This window comes from Pituophis catenifer, unplaced genomic scaffold (assembly GCF_029215685.1).
Source record: "Pituophis catenifer annectens isolate HBS135680 unplaced genomic scaffold, rPitCat1.0.hap2 SCAF_3, whole genome shotgun sequence".
Taxonomy (NCBI): Eukaryota; Metazoa; Chordata; class Lepidosauria; order Squamata; family Colubridae; genus Pituophis; species Pituophis catenifer.
Genome location: NW_027256883.1, coordinates 202,647,857 through 202,675,562, shown reverse-complemented (window position 1 = coordinate 202,675,562; position 27,706 = coordinate 202,647,857). Strand labels below are relative to the sequence as shown.

The window sequence follows — 27,706 nt, the reverse complement described above, 5'->3', positions numbered from 1 at the left end:
TCAGCCCTGCATGATGGATTATTAATCATGTGGAATATAGTCAGAATTATTTTCACATCTATCTGCTGGAAATGCTGTTGTAACTTCCTAGCACAGCCAGGAAAGCAGTATGCTTGCTAGGAGTATGCTGACGTGGCTGCTAATCGACCTCATGTTTAAGATTTAAAAATACTTTTGATATCAGCAAACCTGGAACATCAGACATGACTGAGTATATGTCACAGACATAAGCTTAAGCAACCCTATCAGGGTTGGGATTTAAAACTCATTTATCATTCCACCTCTCCAGGGGTGAAATCCAGCAGGTTCTGACAGGTTCTGGAGAACCAGTAGCAGAAATTTTGAGCAGTTCGGAGAACCAGCAAGTACCACCTCTGGCTGGCCCCACAGTGGAGAGGGAATGGGGATTTTGCAGTATCCTTCTCCCAGGAATGGGGAGGGAATGGGGATTTTGCAGTATCCTTCCCCTGGAGTGGGGTGGGAATGGAGATTTTGCAGTATCCTTCCCCTGCCACGCCCACCAAGCCATGCCCACAGACCCGGTAGTAAAAAAATTTAGATTTCAACACTGCCCTTATCTATCTATCTATCTATCTATCTATCTATCTATCTATCTATCTATCTATCTTTCTTTCTTTCTTTCTTTCTTTCTTTCTTTCTTTCTTTCTTTCTTTCTTTCTTTCTTTCATCTATCTTATCTATCTATCTATCCATCCATCCATCCATCCTTGGTTTCTATCTTCTCCTTACCAGTATTTTTTCAGCTGAACTCCCATACATAGTACTTCATCAGGGTAGTAATAGCACTTAGACTAATATACCGCTTCATAGTGCTTTACAGCCATCTCTAAGCGGTTTACAGAGTCAACCTATTGCCCCCAACAATCTGGGTCCTCATTTTACCCACCTCAGAAGGATGGAAGGCTGAGTCAACCTTGAGCCTGCTGAGATTTGATCTGCCAAACTGCTGGCAGCTGGGGATCAGCAGAAGTAGCCTGCAGTACTGCACTCTAACCACTGCGCCACCGCGGCTCTTATAGGGTAGATTTTAGTCATGCTTAAAGAACAATCACTGCATGGCTACCTGTCCAATATCTTCCCTTCCCTGTCCAGAAATATCTTTCTCTCCCTGTACAGAAATATCTTCCAGAACAAATTCCTGGAAAGAACCCCCCCCCCCGCCCCCCAAAAAACCTATTTTATCCATGTTCTAAAGGCACCTGCTGAATGAAGATACCCCAATTTAACTTTTCTGTAATTATATTCCTGCAATTTGTTGTGGCCTACTACTGCTTGTTCTAAGACTGGCCAACCATCTTATATGGATTATAGCAGAAGTCTCCAACCTTGGCAACTTTAAGTCTGACGGACTTCAAGTCCCAGAATTCTGGGAGTTGAAGTCCGCCAGGCTTAAAGTTGCCAAGGTTGGAGACCCCTGGACTATAGGATCAAACAGATGCTGAAGATTTCTAGAAGAAGACTGAGATTGGGCCACTGCTGGATCTTAATTTACCAGTATGGAATATTAGTTCATCTCTAGGAATTTGCAGAGGAATTGTCCACCTATATTTTGTTACCGAGGAGGTCCCAGATATCATTTTGCCTTGGTCCTCCTTTGGTCCTGAGCCTGGTTGGAGACACCTGAGTGAAATGCAGAAGCAACTCAGCCCCATGCCACTTCTTTGGAGTGAATAGACTAAGTAGAAAAAAACGGCTTGTGAACAAAAACATAGACCATATCAAAATAAAGAAAAGTAAGTTTTAAAAAATACTTTTCTCATAATTCAAATGTTTTTCACCTGCTGTCATTACCACATAAGCAGCAGGACAAAACACTGACAGCTCCACATTCATGGAACAAAGGAAGACTCACAGAACATTAGATCATGGTGTTACACTGGCTTATGGAAAGGTAGCTATGGGCAACTATTATGGCTCCAAGAAGTTTGTGCACACAAATGCAGCCAATGAGAAAAGCAAAACCTTGCTCTCCGATCTAAAATCATCTTCCTGATTCAAGGAATTTACAGGGAGATATTACCTATCGGCTTGCTATCAAACCTAGTTCAGGCTTATGATAACCTGCAGGCAGAAGCGCTCCTCAGCCCTGCTTTCGTAGAGCTAACTTTTTGAACAGTTACAGTTACGGTAACAGAGTTGGAAGGGACCTTGGAGGTCATCTAGTCCAACCCCCTGCTCATGCAGGAGACCTGTACTAGGGATTGGAACCACCGAACTGCCAACCTTTCTGATCAACAAGCTCAGTGTCTTAGCCACTGAGCCACCTAGTCAAGCTTTCAACATGCTTTCTTGATGTATATGCATAGCCATCTGCTTGGGGGCACGTCTGGCACACAGAGATTGGGAGTTTCATTTGAAAGACGGAAGTAAATTAAATCCATCAGGCATTTTCCCACAGGAGGACTAATTCCAGGGAAGCCCCAGTTGAGCAGCCACTGGAACTGATATTGCAAAATGATCATCATCCAGTGTGGGGGATAGTCTCTCTCTTTTTATTCTGCTCTTCTTGCTGTCAGTTCAGGCCGGGCCGCTGACTTCTCTGCCTGCGTTTAGCTCATTATAACAAGAGTACTGGATATGTGATAAAGGTTCTTTCTGGTTCTGGAGGGCCATCCCTACACAGGAGGAGGTATCTACCAATGCTTTGTCTTGCTGAAAGTGTGATAATAGCAATAGCAATAGCACATAGACTTACTGTGTATACCGCTTCACAGTGCTTTTACAGCCCTCTTTAAGCAGTTTACAGAGTCAGCCTATTGCTCCCAACAATCTGGGTCCTCACTTTAGCCACCTCGGAAGGATGGAAGGCTGAGTCAACCTTCAGCCTGGTGAGATTTGAACTGCCAAATTGCAGTCAGCCAGCAATCAGCAGAGGTAGCCTGCAGTACTACACTCTAACCACTGCGCCACCAAAGCTCATAATACAAGGATAATAATGTTGGATATAGAACTCCTTTTCACATTTGCCAGTCCTCTCTGGATTAGACATCAGTTGCACACATTTCTATATAGAGATGTTTGCATGACCAACTGTGAAGATTACTAACAATTTTTGGTGTGTGTGTGTGTGTGTGTGTAGATAAGGTCACTATATATCACTATCACCTATATCTCTCTCAAATGTCCTTCCTTCCTTTCTTCCATCCATCCATCCATCCATCCATCCATCCATCCATCCATCCATCCATCTTGCCTTTCTTCAAGAACTCAAGATGATGTACACAGTACTTTCTCCTCCAATTTTATTCTATAGTAACAAACCTGTGAAGCATGTTAGCTAAAAAGAATATCTTTGTTCCATAGCATATTGAGTTGCTTATTGAATTGATCCATTTTCTTGATTTGCCCAGTAAATTAAACTAGGAAACCTAAGAGGCTGCCCAACATATTAAGACATTAAAAAAGCTAATGAGGAACAACTTTAGCAAGCATGAATACAACTGATCCAATCTGTTTAAGCATGATGAGTGAGTGCAGCCACTGGCCATTTCAGAGTTACCCAGTCAGCTGTTCTTGAATCTGGGTCTCCCAGATATACTCCAACCTCTAGCCATTGCCTCTTTGCCACACTTTGAATGCACAAGGTGACAAATTCCATGCCACAGTTGACTCTCCTTCATGGGAATCTATGGAGCATAATAGCCCATTTGGTTGTACTATAGTTTCATTTATGCATATTCTCAGTCCAGATGTGCCAAGACTGCAACAGATTGAATTCTGGAAGCTGGGGTTCCTTCTGGAAAGGATAATTTGGGGCAAAGAACACTCTAAAAAGACACCCTCATCTTTGGAGATTTCAAAATGCATTTTCTTAATAACCTTTTGAATAACTTTATGGTAGAATTGTTCTATTGCAGTCCTTATATTGCAAATAAGGGGGCTGAGACGTAGCTATCCTGAATCCATTGCACAAGGCTATGGCAGAGAAAAGAGAGTCCAGCAAGTAGCTGCATGAACTCAGCAACAGACGTTGGCCAAATCATGCCCAGTCCAATCTGATAGAAGTTTGTATAGAAGAGAGGCCTGCTTAAATCCATGGAAGTTGTTTGCAAGAAATTGACTTTAGGATTGCAATCTCCCTTATTTTTGTAAAATATCTGGGCTTGTGCTTTCTGTGTTGGACATGAAGGGAATGGCATCTGCCTTAATCTTTGGATAGCATGTGATTTGAAAAAAAGCATAAATCAGATGACTCACTTACTGGCTGCATTTCTTAACCTGGATACTAAATCAGCCCATTTTCCTGAATTTGTAAATATATTGAGCCATATAGAATGATGTAAGCAGAGCTGTTACCCCCTCTTCCCCACTCCATTACCAAGCTTAGCATGTTTGAATGAATGCAACTGCTAGGACTATTACCGGTTAACCTGATGAAGGGTGCTATGAGATGCTGAAAAACTTAGAAAAAGTTCAAAGACTCTATAATTGTCTGGTGTTGACTTAGAAGGGATAATGTCCAAAACCCTGAGCAATGTGCAGTTAGTGAAATATTGATGCAGTTGGTGAAATAAAGTTGGATGAAAAATGATGACATTGCTGCAGAACTTACATAGCGAGTGATGGCAGAGAAATTTACCTCTTCGTGGCTTAATTAGAATTTGTGTTGCCTAGCAAGGTTAGAGCATTCTGCAAATAATCTGAACTTTCCTCTGTCTGGAAAGCAGCACACACTGTACTTTTAATAGTAAGAATCTCCAGTTTGGGGTCATCTTTAATTTTCCTTCTTAAAATACCTACCATCTAAATTTGGTTACTGGTACACTAGGTCAGAAGCTAATAAATACAGACACAGCTCCAAAACTCTGCCAGACTCAGTGAGTGTTCTCCTCCAAGTGAGTTTTGACTTAGCCTCAGTGTTCGACAAGCAGAATGGGAATAATAGTGAAATAGTGCACATGACTCTTCTGAGAGTGAAGAGAACAAAGACTTCAGCACACTTTAGATCTGTATATTGTATTCCCACGAATGCATACATCACTATACTGTAGCCTCCATCAGTTTTCTTAATGACTACAGAATTAATATTATTTTCTGAGCCCAACTAATTTAGATAGGGAAAAGTTTCTGCTTACTAATCATGCATAGAGCAATAAACTTACTTTCTCTTTCTAGAGGAGAACACTTCATTATCCACACGCAAAACAATCAGACAAGTTGCTCAGCAGAGAAAGCATTCCGATACTCACGTTTCAAGATATTTCGTCTTTCAAGCTCCTCAACAGCTGGTCTTTGGCTCAATCGCCTGCGAAAGAAAATCAAGATGACGTTTTGAACCATTGTCTTTGGTTTGCCAGATCTTCTTTTTTTCTTTCTTTCTTTCTTTCTTTTTTTTTTCAGTTGCTCAAGTCCACTTTGTCCTGAGACCAGTCAGAGTTGGCTTTTAGAGTTAGGTCATGAGCTGGAATCAAAGGCACTCGGTCTGCCTTTAGAGAACTTTCTCTGTTTCATCCCAAACAAAAGCAAGAAAGTTCTTGGCTAAACAGAGGATAGCTATTTCTGTAGTTGGCTTCACTGACCCATATATTTCCCTGACTCTTGGCAGACAAAAAGAAAAACTAGGAATATGGCATCAAGCATCAGGAGGAACTTCTGTTCATCTTTCCTTTTTTAAAAAATAAAAATGAATAAAAATACTTTTTTTTCCCCTGCCAGTTTTGTCTGCAGTGGGTTGTTTCCTTAATTAGTTATCCCCCCCCCCCCCCGTGAGATATGTCAGGACAGCATTGCTCTTTGGCAGAAGATAATTTGGATTGTGTGAGCAGGTGATTCCTTGATCAAAAACTGACAGCGATGCCTGCAAACGCGCTGCATATAATAGCTGCGCCTGTGTGTGAGAGAGAGAGTGTGTGTATGTGGAGCAGCACACAGCATCACGAAGCATCTACTTGTAATGTTTGTAAGGCCTCCCCTTTTACTAGAGCCTCTGGATTGCCTCTGTGGGATCAGATGATCACAGCCACTGTGATTGGATCCTGAATCCCCAATGAGACTACAACCTACCCCTCCTCCCTCAATCCCAGGGATATGCTCTGTAATATCTAATCTATAATCTCACAAGTCCATCTTCTGTCCCAGCAGAGGCTTTTATGGGGGTTAATGGGTAGGGGTTTAAACTGCAGCCTGGGAAATGCTAAATATATCAATGAACAATGGAATAGAGAAGAAGAGAAATAAAAGAGGGAAGGAGGCAAAGAAAGAAGTAGTGGAACTGACCAAAAGCTCAGGTTGGTTTGCTGGTGTGCCAAAAAAAATAAGGACATTGGTTTTCAAGCAAATGCATGAAATCTTTCCTTTATCCGATAAGCAAACAAGCTCTGCTAATGCTGATAAAACAAAAGGGGAAGTTGGAAGGGTTACTAGGTAAAGGTAAAGATTCCCCTGGCACATACGTGCTACTCGTTCCCAACTCTAGGGGGCGGTGCTCATCTCCGTTTCAAAGCCAAAGAGCCAGCGCTGTCCGAAGACATTTCCGTGGTCATGTGGCCGGCATGACTCAACACCGAAGGCGCATGGAACGCTTTTACCTTCCCACCAAAGGTGGTCCCTATTTTTCTACTTGCATTTTTTACGTGCTTTCAAACTGCTAGGTTGGCAGAAGCTGGGACAAGTAACGGGAGCTCACCCCGTTACGCGGCACTAGGGATTCGAACCACTGAACTGCTGACCTTTCGATCAACAAGCTCAGCGTCTTAGCCATTAGGCCATCGCATCCCTCCTCGGAAGGGTTACTAGGTGGGCACAAAATGATGTAGTATGAATGGCAAAACAGATGGAAGGGTGGGCCAAAAAGAGCGGGGAAAAACATATTGTATTTCTACAGTATTACAAATGAAATATTAGAGAAATAATATGGACGAATACTACATAAAACAAAATATTTATCCTTTTATCACAGTCTATGTGATTAGACAGAGATCCACGCCTACTAGAAGAGAGTGACCATTTTGTAGATTCTTTCTTCCCGGATGTCCCTGATCCACAAGGGAGTTGGGAGATTCCCACCCAGAGCAGCACACGAGTTAATTAAAGAATGATGGGATCAAGGCATTAGAGAATCAGTTGTACCTTCAACGTGAAGTTTCTGGATCTCAACTCTGTTTTTTGAACAGAAAGAGGTGACCGGAAATCAACCCATCAAGATTAAGTGGTATAGGGATTTATTTCTAAATATATTGTATCATTCCCCGCCCCCCCCCATTTCTCCCTGTGTGTGAGAGAGAGTGGGGAGGGAGAGAGAGGGAGGGAAAGAGGGAGAGAGAGAAAGAGAGAGAGAGAAGCTTATTGGACTTATATGGACACCTATCTCATACAGTGACTCTAGGTGGCTCACTATACAAGTAGTCCTCGACTTATGACCACAATTGAGCCCAACATTTTGGTTGCTAAGCAAAACAGATATTAAGTGAGTTTTGCACCATTTTGCGACTTTCTTTGCCAAAGTTCTTAAGTAAATCACTGCAGTTGTTAAGTTAGCAATACGGTTGCTAAGTGAATCTCCATTGGCTTTGCTTGCCAGAAGCTCGCAAAAGGAGATCTCATGACCCCAGGAATATTGCAACCCTCATAAACATGAGCCAGTTGCCAAGCGTCTGAATTTTGATCACCTGACCATGGGGAGGCTGCCATGGCCGTTAAGTGTGAAAAACGGTCATAAGTCACTTTTTTCAGTGCCATTATAACTAAAAATGGCCACTAAATGAACAGTTGTAAATCAAGGAATACTCGTAATCCATAGAACAGTTAAAAGCCTAGCCCTCCATCCTAGTCTAATGTGTGATCTATCCTGAAGATCAGCAATTAAGCACAAGAAAGTTTGAACCAAGACTTCCCCAATTTGGAATTTATGTCCTATAACCTCCCTTATTAGAAGAAAACTCATCATACTGTTGATGGGAATATCCATATAATGTATTCATGTATTCCATAGACTATATGATTTTTATTTTATTTTATTATTTTTATAAAGTAGATAAATGTATCTAATTAAGGAAATTAAGGGGATTAATTAACTAATTAAGGGAATTAAGCCTTGCAATAATATTCCCATCTTTACCCTGACATTTAGCGGCAAAATTTTGGGGTGCCCTGTGGGTTTAAATGTCGTTCATGTGTTACAGGTTGTTCATCTCTACTCAAAAGAGCAAGTTCCCATCATTATGAAATTATATGGAAAGTAAGTGTGTGTGTGTGTATGTGTGTGTGTGTGTGTGTGTGAATGTATGTGTGTGAGTGTGTGTGTGTGTGTGTGTGTGTGTGAGATGCCTTAAAAGGCAGAAATAGCTATCTGAGTCTCCCAAAGAGCAACACAGAGTTGCAGTTTGTCAGCAGAAAAAAGGCCCAGAAACTTGTGAATGAGATTTCACAGAACCAGGGGTGTAGAACAACTTAGCTTACGTAGGTAAAACCTGGCTAGAAAGAATATGCACATAAAAGCCTACGAAAAAGAAAAAGACACATTGTACCTTTACAGGGAGGATATCTGAGAAGAGGGTGTGGCTCACTGATGACGCCTTAAAAGGCAGAAATAGCTATTTGAGTCTCCCAAATTGCAGCACAGAGTTGTTGCTTTTCAGCAGGATACAAAAAGCCCAGAAACTTGTGAATGAGATTTCACAGAACTAGGGCTGAAGAACAACTTAGCTTACATAGGTGGAACCTGGCTAGAAAGAATATGCACATAAAAGCCTATGAAAAAAGAAAAAGACATATATTCATTCCTAGGCTCGGGAATGTGGATGGAGTATATATATTTATATGTATTTATACTGTATATAAATATAAATATATTATATACACTCACACTAGACAGACAGACAGACAGACAGACAGACAGACAGACAGATAGATAGATAGATAGATATACATACATACACACACATACACATATATACATATACATACATACACATACATACACACACACAAACATATATACTCCATTCACATTGCCAAATCTAGGAATAAACTGGAACATTGAATTGTGCTGAAATCTGCATTTTTCACCAAAGTCTCAGCTCAAAAATGAGTATATCATCAGAAAAAGTCAATTCAGGGGAAATATGTGTATTAAAAAGCCTTCTATTAGATAAAATCACTTACAGAAATTGCCTATTAGGAAGTGGGCATAGACAATGGTATAAAATTAAAAGAAATGCATGCTAATATACATTTGAATTTTTCTGCTGACGCACAGGGGGAAAGAATGCAATGTGATGCAGAAATAAGATCAAACTTCCATGTAGGAAAAATGAACTTGCTATTTTGTTCTTATCAAGGAATCTGAAGAACCCCAAGACAATTGTACGCCTCGACATTTCAAAGTTTCCCCAAAGCCAAATCATTGCGTCCCCCCAAATCATTTTTTTTTAAAAATGAAAATTTCCTCAAAAGTACTTACTGGTAGTAAAAAGAAAACCCAGTCATACTTGTTAAATCTAGGACCTCCCATTCACACATGCAAGTCAACCCTTAAAAGCGATTAATCCTTGTCCAATTCTGGTCAATGGGACTTTGACAAAGTGTTAATAATACTACCACTTCATTTTACTCCTTCTCAGCAACAACACTACCTCACTTGACTGGTGGGAATGATGGGCGCTGCAGTCTAAAACACACTAAGGGCACTACTTTGGACCAATCACCAGGAGACTGTTAGTTCTAGTCCCACCTTACGTATGACAGCTGACTGGGTGAGTTTGGGCCAATCACCAGGAGACTGTGACTTCTAGCCCCTCCTCAGGCATCTAGGTGACCTTCAGCTCTTGCTCAGTCCAGTCTACCTCACAGGGTTGTTGTGAGGAAAATAGGAGGAGGAAAGAATATTAGGTATGTTTGCTGCCTTGAGTTATTTATAAAAATAATAAAGGTGGGATCAAAATAAACAACTCTTGGAACAGCTAAGTGACCTTTGGTGGCAATCCAGAGATTTTCTGATAATGTTGCCCCTTTTCCCAAAGAACCAGAATTGGTTTTAGGGCCACCTTCACATGCTCAAGCTGGTTATTAAACTGACACAACTTCTCAAATATCAACTATCCACCTGTATGGGCTTTCCACACCTAGACTGTTAAAAAATCTAACCGAGGTTAGTGCAAACCACGCTTTGTATGCTATACAAATGGACTCCACTTACAACAGTCAGTTTAGTGACTGTTCAAAGTAATAACATTACTGAAAAATGTGATTTATGGCCATTTTTCACACTTACGACGGTGGTGGATTGCAAAGTGTGTGACCGAAGAGGCGATCGCACGCAAAGCGTGCACACAAAGAGAACCGGCTAGAATCCACCCCTGCTGCACATGCTGAATCACCAAGAGTTTATAAATAGTCCAACAGAAGTCTGCCACAGTCCTTTGGATGAGGCTGGTAAACATCCACCTTTATCTTCTTTGATATTCTGCCAAAGACCTAATTGGCAATTAACTTGGCAACGCCACATGGAAACACAGAGTCAAAAATGGAGCTTCAAAGTACAAACCGACACCATCCACAACGTTGCTTCCTGCAAAGGTTCACATTTGTTTGTTCTTCCTTTATGTCTTATGGGAGGGGCCAATCATCTCCAAGCCTTACTCCCGAGTCGACCCTTTTGTTTTAACTGTTCTTGCCTTCTGGCAGCTCTGCGCATGCGTGCACTAGGAACAGGCTCCCCCTGTTCCTCTGCCTCTCTGATGTCTGACTCTGGAGGCTCCGGAGTCCGCACATAACTCCCCGATGGCCCTGGCCCCATCTCTGCCTCCGATGCAGAGTCCTCGTCCAAGCCTTCCCCAGACTCCAGGACTGGCCCATGTTCCTCCCCAGCCTCCTCACTGTCCGACTCTGCTGCCAGCTCCACAGGCTACTGGCAGACCACAACACCTCCATCTCAAGGTGGAGAAAGGAAAGCCGTGTCCTAATCTCTTCTTGAGGATAAAGGTTTGGTGTTTTTACATACAGTAAGCCTCAGAGCCTATCATATTTCATAAACACACATTTACACCTAAGCTCAATTTTATGCAACACCCACGGAAACATCCTAGAGATGTTTGTCATAATCTTATTTCAGTACCTGGAAAAATTCTTGGGGAAAAAAATAACAGAAACAAAACTTAGGCTCCCCTTCGCCTTGGAAAATAAATATAATTTACTTTTCTGCCCACTCACCTCAGGGTATATTCCCTGTGAATCCCCTTTGGCACAACAGAATTTCAAATTTATCAACATGTCTAGATATGCTAAATCCAGAATCACAGTTATTCCAATAGACCCTGATAAAATATGCATGAGTACAAACAGTTAACTGTTTAAATTATGGGTGCAATTTCCAAAATGTATTGGGGGGTGTTTACACCAGAGGTGGGATTCAAATAATTTAACAACCGGTTCTCTGCCCTAATGACCAGCTGGGTGGGTGTAGCCATGGTGGATGTGGCCAAGGGTGTGTGACAAGCAGCACTCAGCCTCCTGCACCCCTCTGGGAGCACAAACGGGCCACGGAGAGCCACCGCTCCCCCATGCACCCGGTTTTGGGCCTAGTAGGCCTTCCTGCACTTATCTGGGAGCCAAAACAGGGTGCATGGGGACTCCTGGAAGGGGCGGGGCAGGAAGGGGCAGAGCCAGCTAGCAATTTAACAACTGGATTGCCTGAACTGGCTGAATCCCACCACTGGGCTACACCAATGTTATGGAGGAACCAATGTTGGGTCTAGTAATTAAGGCACTAGGCTAGAAGACATGAGATGGTGATTTTTAGTCCCACCTCAGGCAGGAAACCCAGCTGGGTGACTTTGCAATAGTTCCTCCCTCTCAGTCCAGTTCATAGCACAAGGTTACTTTTGTGAAGAAAATAGAAAGAGAAAGATGTTTTATGTATTTTTATTTATGAAGACCTCCAAGGTCCCTTCGAACTCTGTTATTCTGTATGTTTGCCACCTTGAGTTACTTATAAAGTAACAAAGGTGGGATAAAAACATTTAATAAATATATAAACATCTAATTAAAAATAAATAAAAACCACAGGCCTGGAAAAGGCCACTGAAGTCTCTTCAGCTTCGTGGAAGAATCTAAATCAGGGATGTGAAACTCGTGTTGTCACGGCATCGTTACGTGACGTATCACGACTTTTTTCTCCTTCGCTAAACTGGGCATGGGCATGGCCAGCGCATGATGCATCTGGCCCGCGCGCCATGAGTTTGACACCCCTGATCTAAATTGAATCTTACCCAACAGAGGACTTTTGATTGAACATATCTGGTGAAGGATGTGTTCAGAGGATGACCCACCTTTCTGAATAATTGGCACCACTACTTCTCTGCTCTTATGGTTAGGAAGTCCCCCCCCCAATCTTGGGTCCTGGACACTAAACCTAAATTAGAGAGAGAAGGTTCTACCTTACTTTCATCCTTGTGCCTTTTAAATATTTGAAGAACATATCATCCCTCAATCTTTTCTCAGGCGCATCCGGTTCCTTCAATCCCATTCCTTGTTTCCTAATCATTCTTGTTGCTCTTCTTTGAACCAGTTCCAGTTCATTTGAATCCATTATGAGCCGTGGTGGCGCAGTGGTTAGAGTGCAGTACTGCAGGCTACTTTTGCTGACTGCCGGCTGACTGCAATTTGGCAGCTTGAATCTCACCAGGCTCAAGGTTGACTCAGCCTTCCATCCTTCCGAGGTGAGTAAAATGAGGACCCAAATTGTTGGGGGCAATACGCTGACTCTGTAAAACCGCTTAGAGAGGGCTGTAAAGCACTGTAAAGTGGTATATAAGTCTAAGTGCTATTGCTATTGGTATTATAAAGTGTGGGTTCCAAAACTGACATAAAACTCAAGATAGGGGTGGACCAAGCATAATTGAGTGGCATGGTCCCTTCCCATGATTTAGAAACTATAGCTTAGTTGGCGAAAACAAAAATTACAATTAGTTGCTTTTTCGTTTTGTTTGTTTGCAGTTATATTGCACAGCTAGATGATACTGGGAAATAGGTTGAACCAGACTGTCTCAAAGATCCCTTCCTAAAATCTCTGTTGTCACTGATGGGAAAATTAGTTATAATGCTGAAAATATCTCAGAAGAGATTTTCCTCAGCAGTACAGCAGGGGATGGGTGCATATACTTAATCTCATAATGATTTGTTCTCTTTCCCATAGCTATTATTATTGTTATTATTATTACTATTATTATTATTATTATTCATTTTTTAAAAGATGCATACATTAAATGTAAGTATTTATTTAACAATCAATCCAGTCCACTGCTTTGTATATATCCGTGATGAACCATTCCATGCGGAACACAGAAATGGCAGAAACCTTTTTTTCATGGGTGAATTCCAAATATTATACTATAATACTTTGATTGTACATATGTCCTCCCCCACACACAGAGACACTCAAAAATTAAACCTGTTAATTTTGTTCTGTGCAAATTATTTTCTAAGCTCAGAAATCAAAGGACTGTCCCTGAACTATTTAACATTCAGTATAGAACAAGATGTCCTTACCTCAGTTTCTTATTTTTTTAAAAAAAATTAAGGCATCAAAATCAGAAAAGAGACGGCATATGAAAGAAAAACTAAAAAAGAAGCATGGAGGGAGAAATATTGTCACTATTCCTGACCATCACATACTTTTTCTTTGAGATCAGTATGTTCTCTGACAGGAAAGAACTACAAAGGAGGCTATTTAAAAAACTCCTGGAAGCGCCAGGTAAAAAAACATAGTTACAGAACTGTTTTTTTTTTCTTTTTAAGAAAAAGAACAAGGCTGATGATGTTTTTTTTTAATCTGATGTCTATTTTGGTTAATAAAAAGACACAAGAAGAAATGTGGTAGCCATAATCTTATATTTGCTTCCCATTTCCACTTCTTTCTTTCTTTCTTTCTTTCTTTCTTTCTTTCTTTCTTTCTTTCTTTCTTTCTTTCTTTCTTTCTTTCCTTCCTTCCTTTCTTTCTTTCTTTCTTTCTTTCTTTTTTCTTTCTCTCTCTTTTTCTTTCCCCCTCTCTTTTTCCTCTTTCTTTCTTTTTTCTCTTTCTTCTTCCTTTCTTCCTTCCCTTCTTTCTTTCTTTCTTTCTTTCTTTCTTTCTTTCTTTCTTTCTTTCTTTTTCTTTCTTTCTTTCTCACTACAACAACTCAGAGGGGTGGCAAACAAAATTGAAATGGAAACCACAGTAGAAAACCGTGGAACACACATTATAAAACTTATAATTCAAAAAGGAAAAATGGCAGCCAAAAATAAAAGCAATATCATGTAATATAAATCCAGCTGGGCTTCACAATCCCCCACAGCTGGGCAAATAGCTAGGTTTTCAATGCTTTCCAGAAAGCCAGCAGGTTTGGGATTGATCTGAGCTCAGGTGGTAAGGTGTTCCAGAGGCAGGTATCGCGGCAGAAAAAGATATGCTTCCTGGGTCCTGCAAGATGACATTCTTTGATGGATGAGACCCAAACATGTCCCTCCTGTCAGAGTGAAAAGAATGGGGCCTTTAAATATCCTGGATTTAAAGCCTTTAAATATCTTGGACCTGAGTCCAGAAGGCCCTCCGAATAGTTCAGGCTAGTTCAGGCTACAGCACGGGTGTCAAACTCAATCACGTCACGTGACATATCATGACCTATCACGACTGTTTTTGCCTTTATGGAGCCGGGGTAGACGTGGCCTGCGTGTGACGCATTTGGCCCACAGGCTGCCAGTTTGACAGGCCTGGTACAGTAACGCAATCCCACATAGAACTAAACATGGAACATTACCAGTCCTGGAGGGGAATTTTCCTCATCCAGACCCTACAACCTCCAGACCCTGAGTCAAGACCCTCAGGGCATCATGGGTCAGCTCAGCCAGGGAAGATATACAACTGAATATTATGCTTATGGAGATTCTCAGTCATCCAGGACTGAAGAAGCTTCTTGGATGAGAAGCGAAAGGTCTTCAAGGAAAAACAAAGTCCAGTTGCCTTTTGAAAAAGCACCTTTGGGACAACTGAATATTATCTGCTTGCTAGGATAGCCTCATTCCATGCCATCGGATGAGCTCATTCAGGGGCTTCATAGAAACGGCAAATAAAAATGGACAGAATGTTGAAACCTGAGACACTCCACAAAGCAGCAACTGCAAGCAACAACTCTCCCTTCCTATAACACTGAATGGGAACTTACCCCAGAACTACTGTACTGTATGCCTCCCACACTTAACTTTCACTCTAGAAGGCAGGTGTGGGCTTCAAACATTTTAGCAAGGGGTTCTCTGCCCGGTTGCTGGGTGGGTATGGCCATGGTGGGCGTGCCCTAGTTGGCCTCCTGCACCACGGTGTGGGGAGGGGGGGCTTTTTGCCCTTCTCAGCCTCCGGAGGCTTTCTTCGAGCCTCCGGGAGGGCGAAAATGGCCTCCCCAGGTTCCAGAGGCTCTTCATTTCCAGCCTTCCCGAACTCCACGGACCCGTTTCTGGCCTTCCCAAACTTCACGGACCTGTTTCCGGCCTTCCCAAACTTCACGTAGGTCCATTTTTCATCCTCCCCGAGCCGCCGTGTGTGCCCTGCACTTATCTGCATCCAAAATGGGCCACGTGGAGACTCCTGGGAGGGGTGAGGCAGGGTGGGTGAGGCCAGCCAGGAGTGAGATTTGGGGGGTTCTCCGAACTGCATAGAATCTTAGCTAGAGGTTTTCCTGAACCCCTGCAAGCTCCCAGCAGCCCACCCCTGCTAGAAGGATACCTTGATCAATGGTATCAAAAGCTGCTAAGAAGTCAAGTAGAGCAAGTATGGATGAACAATTCTGTTCCTATCAGAGATCATTCACAAGTACAATCGATGTTCTTTCAACATAATTTGGGCTAAATTTCCTTTATGGCTGGGGAAAAATAAGCTTTATAGCATGCAGTGCTTTGGATCAGGGCATTGGTAAACTTTCCATGGGACAATTCACTGTGAGACAAGAGCAGAGGTGGTATTCAGCCGGTTTGGACCAATTCGGCCGAACCGGTAGTAGTGACCTGCGGGTGGGGGTGCTGCCCATCTGCCCCAGAGCTATGCCGTCCTATGTAGCCACATTTTCAAGGTGTACACATACGTTGAAGCCGAGCGTGCGCGCAAAGCGCATTCACAGAAGGCCATGAGTATGCACAGAGGTGGTGCAAGCAAGCGAGCACGCACACACACTCATATTGTTGGTGCTGGGTGAACTGGTAAGTAGATTATATGAATCCCACTTCTGGACAAAAGTACACTAATATCAAAGAAATGGTGGAATAGAGTCATTAAAGAAAGGATGCACAGAATGGAATGTGAATGACAAAAATTGATTATTTTTTTAAAAAAAATTGAATAATTAAATTGAATTCTTAAATTGTGCTGCGGTAAATTGTCCCATTCTGACCACAATATGCATGTGAATGTGATTATGATATGCCCCTTTCAATCTAAAGGTCAATCCTTCTCAGAGGGGTATTTCCTTTGCTCATTAAAGGAATTAATAAGCCTTAGAAGAAGTTCTGGATGGAAATAATTGGACAGAACAATTCTAGATAAGGAGGGATGGTAAACAAACCTGTGACACATTGATGCGTTCTTTAACCCAGTGAGCCCTTGTGGAGACACCGAAATGGACACATCTTGTTTCAGAAATACACAGAAACAGTTGAGTTCCCTCTAATTATACTGTCTAATGGCATCAAATTAAGGACTACAATACATGGATTCCCACAGTGTCTGTAACCTGTACACCCACTAGGAAACCAGTACCTTCGAAATCAATGAGTCTTAAAAGACGAATTACACATGAGCTATTGATGAAACGTGGGAGATGTTTAGCATTATACCACCTGACAGCTGTTTTCACATGGCGTGCTGTCCATGTGCTGCGGCTTACTGGGAGTTGGAGACAATTCGCTCGATATCAGCCCAGACTTCTAAAAAAGAAACTCTTGCATAATACGATGGAAAACTAACCCAGCCAAGGTGCGATCCATGTGCGTGCTTGGTCATATGGAAAGAGGCGATGGAGCATTGCCAAATTATTCTGAGAAGGTCAGACTGAAAGCACTGGATTTGCATATAGAAGGTATCAGGTTGAAGCCGGACGGGGAAAAAAAATCTACTTTCTGACATTGAGAAATAGACAGATCACCAATAGACAGATCAGCAACATTGAATTATGGGACTCTGGACCGCAAGAGGGTCTCTTATGCTTCTAAATCAGGATGCTTCAGTTCGTGTGAAATTCAGTCGGAATCTTCCCAAGCTAGCTAAAATGTCTTGCTATAATTTTGCACGGTAAGGCCAAAGGTTACCTGCTCAACCTTTGATAGTGTTCATGCAGTTTTCTTAAATTAAATTACAAATCTAAGCTAGGTTACTTTTACCCTTGGTTGGTTGGTTGTTATGGCTTAGTTAAATCAAACTAGCCCAGCCAATTTCATCTTTTTATGATTTGAAATACTGTACAAACCAGTGGTGAAATGTAAAATTTGTTACTACCGGTTCTGTGGGCGTGGCTTGGGGGGTAATGTGACTGAGTGGGCATGGCCAACATTTTTTTTTACTTTTAAAACCATTTTTTCTACAACCTCTTCGGCCGAAGAGGTTGTTAAAAAATGCTTTTAAAAGCCTCTGACGATCAGGCAACTCAGCTGGGATCGTCAGAGGCTTTTAAAGGCTTTTTTTCTACAAGAGGTTGTAGAGTCCCAAATCCGGATTTCATCCTGTTTGATCAGACAATCTGTTAATTTTCATTGATTGGGTTGGTCCCATCGTCTGGCTCTGCGAAACGCAGAGTTCCCCCGAAGCCCGGAGCAGCGGCGAGCTGGATAGGGAGCCACATTCTGCTTCCTCCCCAAGAGTAAAAAAAAAAACTCTGGGGAGTTCGCAGAGGGCTCTACCTGTTCTCGCCGGCTCTCTCTCACGTCTCCTCAAGGAGACGGAGTTTTTCGAGCCGTCTCTCAGCTGTAGAGACGACTCTTACGGGCGACGAGGCTGGCGGTCCCGAAAGACCGTCTGGCGGCGATGAAAGCCAAACCGGAAGCCGTACCTTATGATTCTTGATGAACGTATCTTTTCTTTTATGTACACTAAGAGCATATGCACCAAGACAAATTCCTTGTGTGTCCAATCACACTTGGCCAATAAAAAAATCTATTCTATTCTATTCTTATTAGTAACTTTGACTATCACTAAGTGTTGTATCTTTTTATTTTTGACGAATGTATTTTATTCTCCTTATGTACAATGAGAGCATATGCATATTCTATTCTATTCTATTCTATTCTATTCTATTCTATTCTATTCTATTCTATTCTATTCTATTCTATTCTATTCTATTTGAGTATAGATGGTCCTGAGTTCTGAGAGGGGAAGAAAATTGTTTCCATGTGGTGCATGATTATTTATTCATCTTATGGTTTCCCTTATTTGTTTTCACTCCAGACTAAAAAGCCATAACTGCTACAATTTTACTCACAAGGAAGTGCTTTCCCCCCTTTAATCATTTCTGTTCCAAAAACTCATCTTTTATGGATGGGAAAAGATAATGAGGGAAACACCACCTAATTATTCATTCAGGGTGACAAAATATCCAGGAGTTTAGGTGCTGAATAAAATCAATCTTGTAATAATTTGATCTCAATCTTCTTCTAATGAAAGAACCTCAGGAAGCATTAATAGTCAAACTGGTTTCCAGAAAGACCTCCCTAAATGGATGCTCAGACTATATTTTCTTGGAAGAAAAAAAAAACACATCCTAGAATAAAGATCCTAATTGGTGAGTGGGCATGCTAATCTCAGCTATCTGAGTTTCACAAAGTCCTCCTCAAAATGAGCCATTCAGGAGAGTCATTATTTTAAAAAATTGTGATATTCTGAGGGAGCAGTACATTTACTCTTCTCAGAAAATAATTTCACAATTTCAAGAACATTTGATGGGGGAATGAAACTGCACAAAGGACTAAACTCCTGAAGTTTCATCTTGATGCTCCTTTGCAGAAAACCATCCGTACACTTTTATGCTTTTCCAGATAGAGTGCAAAGTCCTAAACTTAGCTATCTTACCATTTCACTAAGGTGGAAGAGATTTTGCCTAGATTCTAGGCATGTCATTATGGGCAATTGGGCCATTAGAATAGATAACAGAATAACAGACTTGGAAGGGACCTTGGAGGTCTTCTAGTCAATCCCCTGTTCAAGCAGGAGACCCTAGGCCATTTCAGACAAGTAGCTGTCCAGTCTCTTCCTAAAAACTTCCAGTGATGGAGCACCCACAACTTCTGAAGGCAAACTGTCCCACTGATTAATTTGTTCTCACTATCAAGAAATTTCTCCTTAGTTCTAGGTTGCATCTCTCTTTGATGAACTTCTATCTGTTACTTCTCGTCCTGGCTTCAGGTGCTTTGGAGAATAGGTTAACCCCCTTCTTCTGTGTGACAACTCCTCAAATATTGGAAGAGAGCTTAATTTCCTATAGCAGTTTTCTCTTCCTCAGCCTAAAGTTTTAGAGAAAGAAGCAGATCTCTGGCCCTTATTGGTCCAAAGATGCACGGCAGAAAGGGTGAGTGGGATTCTGCCCAGCCACTGTGATCAAAAAAAGAGACAAACTCATTCCCATTTGCATGGTTGTCACTGGACAAGAATACCAATCAGAACTCAGATTTTAAGTTTATGGCGGCATGCACAGAGCAATAGCAATAGCACTAGTACTTAGACTTATATACTGCTCCATAGTGCTTTACAGCATTATCTAAGTGGTTTACAGAGTCAGCATCTTGCCCCCAACAATCTGGGTCCTCATTTTACCAACTTCAGAAGGATGGAAGGCTGAGTCAACCTCAAGCCCATCAGGATTAAACTCCAGACTGTGGACAGGTTTTTAAAACAAAGCAAAAAAACACCCATCTTATAAAAACAAATAATGTGAAAAGTCTGACTCGTATTGAATGGTTTCTATAGATTAGAGCGAGAACTTTGTAAGGTAGAATAATATATTATCCAATCTCTGTAAGTAAATGCCTTGAGATGATGAGATTAATTGCAGAAGCTCAATTAGCAGCAGGATAAAGCTTTTTTCTTTTCTTTCTTTTTTTTTTTTAAAAAAAGAACATTTTTAGCATCAAGATAAGTCTAACTGCAACTATATATAGGATAAATGTATAAGACTGAGATGCATAATGGAATGATTGCATTAATGTCATCCTATTAACCTGTGGCTTTTTAAGCACTGAAGATACTCTTGTTATTATTTATAATTATGGTTATTATTTCAGCATAGGAAAAAGACAGCTTGGATCCCAAATATTAAGGGGGATAAAATAGAGAAAAGGAGGAGATATCATGTGACTTTTATTTGGGATGATGGAGATTTACTGTTACAAAGACATATTTTTATTATATGTGGCTTCTATGCCCCCAAATAACTAACAAAGCCCAAGGGTACAGTCCTTATGGCCTATATCAGCCTCCAGGGCATCAGAATGAAGGTACACTGCAAGTCCAAAACATACCTACACATTATATTCTTTTTACAATAACCCTGAGGGCTGGGCAATGGCTCTTTTAAAGAACAACAGCTAGAATTTCCAGAAAGCAACAACTCTAAACCCAAAGATACCACATGCCCTGTGAATATGGGACAGTTCTAGCAATATTCAATAAAGTTCCTGTCAGGCCTGGAAGCCATCTTTTTCATTGGATCTTCAGGCCCGCCATATTTACTACTGTGGGAAACTGGGATGGGGGAATTGCGTGGAGCCAGGGTGATATATATATAGTCATAATAACATTCCTTTCTCAGAAAGTCAAGGACATCTTGCCCTGCACCTGAAAGTTTGGAACTGGGAGGCATCTCCAGTTGGGACACTGCTTTGATTGGACCATGTGATGCATTTGTGGGTGCTGGGCAGGGACTTGAACTTTCCTTTGGGTGGGGAAAACCTGCAAACTTTCAGATTCAGGTTTTCCCAGATGTGCCAATATGACATCTCTAATAAAATGAAACTTTGAGGAACTTCAAGCCTCAGAGTTTTCTTTCATTGGGGGTGTTACTTGGAACCCTGACTGTTCCACTTTTAGAACCTCTGTCATGGCTCCGTTGGATCCCGGTTTAAAGGAAAAGAGATTGGAACTAGGACCATCCAACAGGGATGGCATGTCTCCCCTGGAACATCCTGAGAGTTCAGGGGCTGAGGACGATGATATCCCAGGCCCTTCCAACATTGAGGACAGTGGTCAACCAGATGGGGAGCCACCTGCCTTCACGAACACAGGAGAGGATTGTCTGCAGATGGGCAGTGGCTATGAGAGACAACAGATCCTCTCTGACGAGGAACAGCTGCATCCCCCACCTGATCTGCGGGCACAAAGAGTGGAGTGGAGGGAAGCCCAGAGGAAGTCTGTGAGGTTGCCCACAAGGAACATCTGGCTCCGAGTGATTTACCAGTGGCTGGAGGAGGATGTGGTCATCGGGAGCAACCATTTGTCTCAGCACACAAACATCCCTGACTTTTGGAAACCTTGACTCCTAAACTTTTGACTCGTGCTTCAGCCTTTTGATTTGCATACTGTGCTTTGCAGGCTCTGACTCTGGGTTGTGTTTTGCAAACTCTGCTTCTAGTTTATGGACTTTGACTTTCTTCCAGAGGTGGGCTTCAAAAATTTTAGCAAGGGGTTCTCTGCCCAGGTGCTGGGTGGGCATGGCCATGGTGGGCGTGGCCTAGTCAGCCTCCTGCAACACCTTGAGGGGGTGTTTTTGCCCTCCCCAGGCTTCGGAGGCTTTCCTTGAGACTCCAGGAGGGCGAAAATGGCCTCCCCAGGCTCCGGAGGCCCTCTGGAGGCCGGAACCTCTGGTAAGCCCATTTTTCGCCCTCTCCGAGCCTCCACGCGCACCCTGCACTTACCTGCATCCAAAATGGGTCGCATGGGGACTCCTGGTGAGGTGGGGTGGGAGGGGCCAGCCAGGAGTGGGATTTGGGGGTTCTCTGAACTGCACAGTATCTTAGCTAGAGGATCTCCCGAACCCTTGCGAACCCCCAGCAGCCCACCCCTGCTTTCTTCCCATTTGGGGGCTTGGTTCTGGACCCACTTAGTGGGATTGGGTTTCATTGACTGTTGGTGGTTGTTTTGTAGGGGAAAGTGGAGGTTTACCAACATCCCTGGAGGGCTGTCTGTCATTGTTTAGTGGTGCAATAAAGACTTTGTTGCTGTCTACATTTGCTCTGACCTGGGTCAGAACAACCTAAATCATAGATTTCAACTTGTGTACAAATAACCAGCAACATTCTTTACCAAAGTTAACTCCTGAACTTAGAGAAGTTAGGAAGAAATCGGGACTCCTAAATTCAGGAAACATACAGCATATATTGCAGAAAACAACTTTCTGGGGAGAAGATCAAGAGTGGTTCTTGAAACAGATTCATTCATCTGCTTGCATAAACCTTACTCTTTAATCCTGAGGAAAACAGAATAACCAAGCAGTTATCATGGGACTGCATGGAAGAACAGTGGTTGAATTACAGATGCATCGTTTTTGCAACCTTTTCTCCATGGGGATTACATGCTAAGGCTGTTCACCAGGAGGGGGAAAACCCCCAGATCTTAAATTGGCATCTCTATTCTTGGAATATTGTACACAATCTGTCAGGGAGGTTATTTCCATGCTTTCCATTAGGAGCCCTGGAGTGAAAACACATCAGATTCTGAATCATTGAGACATGTGCACCTTTCCTCTTTACATTGTACTATTATGGGCAATAAATCCTGCAGGAAGGTTCTGCATGTATACAAATAGGAAGTGCATGCTCTATTGATGTGTTTCAAGGATCTGGCTTTGGGCTTTCTTCCCACCGTACCTGGATCCACTGAATGTGGTTCATTGACAGGATGAGGTTGGTTCACATCTTAAAGTCTCCCCTTTTAAGTCACAATTGACTCAGATGCGTCTGCATTGTTTTATTGACAACAATGCAAATCTGCTTTACCATTGCTTTCCTCTGTCTTTTTTACTTCCAATCTAGTCTACTTTTTCTTCTTCCTAGCATATTCCCACAGATGCAGGGTCTGCGTTTCGGATCATTGAATGCCACTTTGTGCAGTCAGCTGCGTCTCCAGGGGGCAGGTCTGTGGCTTGCATGTCTTTGTTGATGGTGTCTTGCTATCTCTGTTTTGGACGCCCACAAGGTCGCCGGCCATTGACTTCTAGTTGGTGGGCATTCTTGGCAATGGTGGAAGGTGCTGCTTTCTGGACATGTCCTTACTAGTGGAGCCGGCCTTCTCTCATCTTCCCTGTAACTGGTGCCACACCAAAATGCTGTCGAATGGTGTTATTTGTGATGTGGTCAAGAAGGGAGATGCCTGATATCCAACGGAGCATTCGCATTTCCACGGCATGGAGAGAGCTTTCGGTCCCTGTTGCTACCCAGCATTCAGCATTCAATTCCAACCTAGTCTACAACCCAGAAAATTCCTCAATGTCACCCTTCCAAACCTTGGCTCACCTAAAGCTGCCAAATCCCTTTGAAGATACAACATAATTTTATTTGCATGCACACAAGCAGTAATTCACTGTAACACTGGACACCTAGAAAAGGTTTGATACTCTGCTGAGCGGCCACAAGCAAAAGCACAGTCCAAGTTTATATACTTTTGGTCCACTATACTGCAAAGGTGCAGAGACATCACTCTGCCAACAAAACTGCATATAGTCAAAGCTATGGTGTTCCCAGTTGCAATGTATGTCTGTGAAAGTTGGACCATAAGAAAGGCTGAGCGCCAAAGAATTGAGGCCTTTGAACGATGGTGCTGGAGAAGACTCCTGCGAGTCTCTCGGACTGCAAGGCGATCAAACCTGTCAGTCCTAGAGGAGATCAACCCTGACTGCTCTTTAGAAGGCCAGATCCTGAAGATGAAACTCAACTACTTTGGCCACCTAATGAGAAGGAAGGACTCACTGGAGAAGAGCCTAATGCTGGGAATGATTGAGGGCAAAAGAAGAAGGGAACAGCAGAGAATGAGGTGGCTGGATGGAGTCACTGAAGCAGTCAGTGTGAGCTTAAATGGACTCCAGAGGATGGAAGAGGACAGGAAGGCCTGGAGGAACATTGTCCATGGGGTCACAATGGGTTGGACACAACTTTGCAACTAACAACAATATTGCAAGGGCACCACAAAGAAAAAGGCAGATGCAGTGGAAATCAGAGTGTGACTTTGGAATATTTTAGATAAACCCATCCATTGGACTGTATAATTGTTGATTCCTTCCTACCTATCAGCAGGCTAACTATACTATCTTTGAAATATGATCAGTGCTTAGAAACAGTTTGATCTATTGGGCTTTTCTGATTGAATCTTCAATTCAGCTTGGTGTAAATGTTTTCTTATGAGGGCACTTTAAGTAGTTCATCTGTTTTGGGGTGATAGTGAAAGCAACGTCCGTGTGTGTATGGAGAGAGTATATTTTACCATCACAAAAAACTATCTAGTCTTACCCCACTTAGCTTTATTCAAGATCAGCCAAGGTCATCTCTGTAAAGGTTCACATCCTACTGGCAAATTTGTGGCTAGATTAGTGTTTGAAGAAGGAATGACACTTTATTGGCAGAACATCTCTTTTGTCTTTATGTGTTTTGTGCTCAATCAGTAGAATTACTAATTAAAGCATTTTGCCAGCACAGAGATGGAGAAGAACTACACTGGAGGAAAGATCTGGCACTAATTTGAGACTGCTTCAGTAGATGGTAGATTCTTAGAGGGGAATAAAAATAATGTATGTAACACTCTCTACATGGGGCTCCCCTTGAGGAGCACCCGGAGGCTCCAACTGGCGCAGAGTGCAGCCGCGCGGGTGGTTATGGGAGCGACGTGGCGCTCCCATGTGACTCCCCTCCTGCGCGAGCTGCACTGGCTCCCGGTGGTCTTCCGGGTGCGCTTCAAGGTTTTGGTTACCACCTTTAGAGCGCTCCATGGCTTAGGGCCTGGTTATTTACGGGACCGCCTGCTGCCGCAAACGGCCTCCCACCGGCCGGTACGCTCTCACAGAGAGGGACTCCTCCGGGTGCCATTGGCCAAACAATGTCGGCTGGCAGCCCCCAGGGGGAGAGCCTTCTCTGTGGGAGCACCTACTATCTGGAACGAGCTTCCCCGGGAGATACGGAGGATCCTGGATCTACGCACTTTCCGCTGCGCTCTCAAAATCTTTTTATTTCACCAGGCTGGTCTGGCCTAACCTCTCCCATTCTCTTTTTAATGTAAATTTTAATGTAAATTTTAATTTGTTCTTAACCTGGGGTTTTAAATTTATCTTGGGCTAAATTGATTTAATTCGATTTTACTTCTGCTCTTAAATTTTTGTATTCTGTTTTATCCTGTGCCTGTTCACCGCCCTGAGTCCTTCAGGAGTAAGGCGGTATACAAATTAAATAAAATGAAAAATGAAAATGAAAAATCCCCTGCCTATTTAACCCAGAGAAGATGTCTTCTAAGGCCAGGTTGATCAGTAGACTAATTTCTCTTCAAGATGTGTGGACTTCAACGCCCAGAATTCCCCAGGCAACATGGGAATTGACAAGAGGAATGCTTTGGATGACATTCCATAAAAGGTCCAGCAGCCAAAATGTAAATTTTGCCTTAAGGTCAACAAATGAGGGCAGAAGGAAAGAAGATTGGCTGCATCTGGAAAATAGTCAACCAAATAGTGATAACCAAAAGGGTAGCAAGGAGGAAAGATGCATGGAAGAACACAATGATTCTGTACAACATGTGCAGTAATACGCTGAAGAATACCAAAGGGAACGGTCAATTTATGATTCAGGAAAAGGTACGAAATGAATCAAGGACACTTCGCTGCTTATAATGGGGCCTGTGTGCCTTCTCAGCCAGGTCTACAGCTTAAAGAGATTTGCTGTACCATTCAAATACAGATTATTGTTTTGTTTACTCTGTGTACTCTAAGGTAGTTCTGTCATTTAGCAAGACAAGGTTATTGTCTTAGGCGGCAAAGTTGGTAGTGTACAGAAGATCGTATGTTCAACTCCTAGGAATTGCTCCATTGGAACACCAAGCACTGTGTTCTACGTCTGTGATGCAGCCTCCTAAATGTTCCTTCTGCCATCAGGGAGAATATGAGATGCTATTCCATCCCATTGTTGAAGGAAGATTCAATTACAGGTCTAGACGGTTTGGGTAAACGGTATGTGTGTGTGCCTCTGTGTGTGTGTGTCTCTGTGTGCATAATATTATCCTTTGCTTCTGGCAGTAAAATGTCTGGACTTAGCTCTAACTATCCTGAAATGGTCACTGTCTGGAGCCCTAAGTTTCCATTTGCTACATACCTGGACTTAAGGTGTGGATTTCTTGGGTTATCTGTGTCCAATTTCTATATTTTTCAGAACCACAGAAATTGCAAAAGTGTCCTGGAAGAAGGCAGTGGGAAACCAATCTTCTTATACTGTTGTCAAGAATGTAACACAGATGCATCCATGAAGTCATCTGGAGTTGAGCTACTAGTATTATTATTATTGTTGTTGTTATGATAATGATGATGATGATGATGATGATGATGATGATGATGATGGTTGGTCACACAGTTAGCCAGAAGTTTTGACATTTGACATTCTATCTATCCATCCATCCATCCATCCATCCATCCATCCATCCATCCATCATCCATCCATCCATCCATCCATCCATCCATCCATCCATCCATCCATCCATCCATCTATCTATCATCTATTGATCTATATCTATCTATCTATCTATCTATCTATCTATCTATCTATCTATCTATCTATCTATCTAGTCTTTCTGAAAGGCCTTGGATAGGCAGATGCTGTCTTTTAATAATATTAAAGATGTCACTGCAAGATGTAAGTAAAGTTTCCTTTTGGAATTGACTGATAAAGATCTTGTCAATGCCAGTGGTATTCAGGTGATGCTCCAGATGTTTGGGGATTGCACCCGAGGCACCTATTGCTACTATCTTGGCTTTACTTTGCCACAGTCATTCAAGTTCTATTTGCAGTTTTTTGTATCTTGTGATTCCAGTTCTTTCTCTTCTCTTCTGCTGTCTTCAGGTACAGCAATGTCAACAGTTGCAAAATCTGGCGTGTTATGCTTGATGCTAGACTGTTTGAATTCTAAGGTCCCAGCATACTTTAGCTTCTTCATTTTCTATTACTTTGTCTGTTTGTAGACCCATCAGTTCTTGCTTGCAGGGAAATGGTATTTCTTGCAGATATTCCGATGCACCATTGCAGCTTCTTTGTTGTGCTGTTGTTCTTAATCAGTCTGTGCAAACTTCTTGCAGCAGCTAAGTAGCCCACTGTTTCTTCAGTCTCTTTGCTGTCTGTTGCCATCTTCTCAATTCTTAAATTATTATGTACACCATAGTTTGAAATCACAGTTGCCAGTTCTTTAGCTGGTGTTGGCCTTCATACACATCTTCCTAAAAATATCTCTAGGATATCATAATGTATCATTTTGTCAATGCACAGATTTTCTAAATGGCACCCAAGGTGTTTTGATATGGCACCCGGTGGGCCAATGACCACAGGAACCGTCACAATCAGTTTATGCTATAATCTTTCATCTTCGATTTTCAGACCTTATATTTTGTGACCTTCTTCAATTATTTGTCTTCTATTCTGCTGTCCCCTAGTATTGCCACATCAATTGTCCACACTTTCTTCCTTTCAATCACAGTTTAAATCTGATGTGTTGTGAGCCAAGGCATTA

The 27,706-nt window shown here is 42.3% G+C and overlaps 1 protein-coding gene across 1 annotated transcript in view; it reads right to left on the bottom strand.

Moving 5' to 3' along the window:
* The window catches only part of PHACTR3 (phosphatase and actin regulator 3), a 305,125-nt gene that overhangs the window by 14,492 nt on the left and 262,927 nt on the right, over positions 1–27,706 (bottom strand). Inside the window, exon 9 of the mRNA XM_070940101.1 lies at positions 5,211–5,266. Coding sequence (XP_070796202.1) covers positions 5,211–5,266 — 56 coding nt within the window. The remainder of the gene's footprint in view (positions 1–5,210; positions 5,267–27,706) is intronic.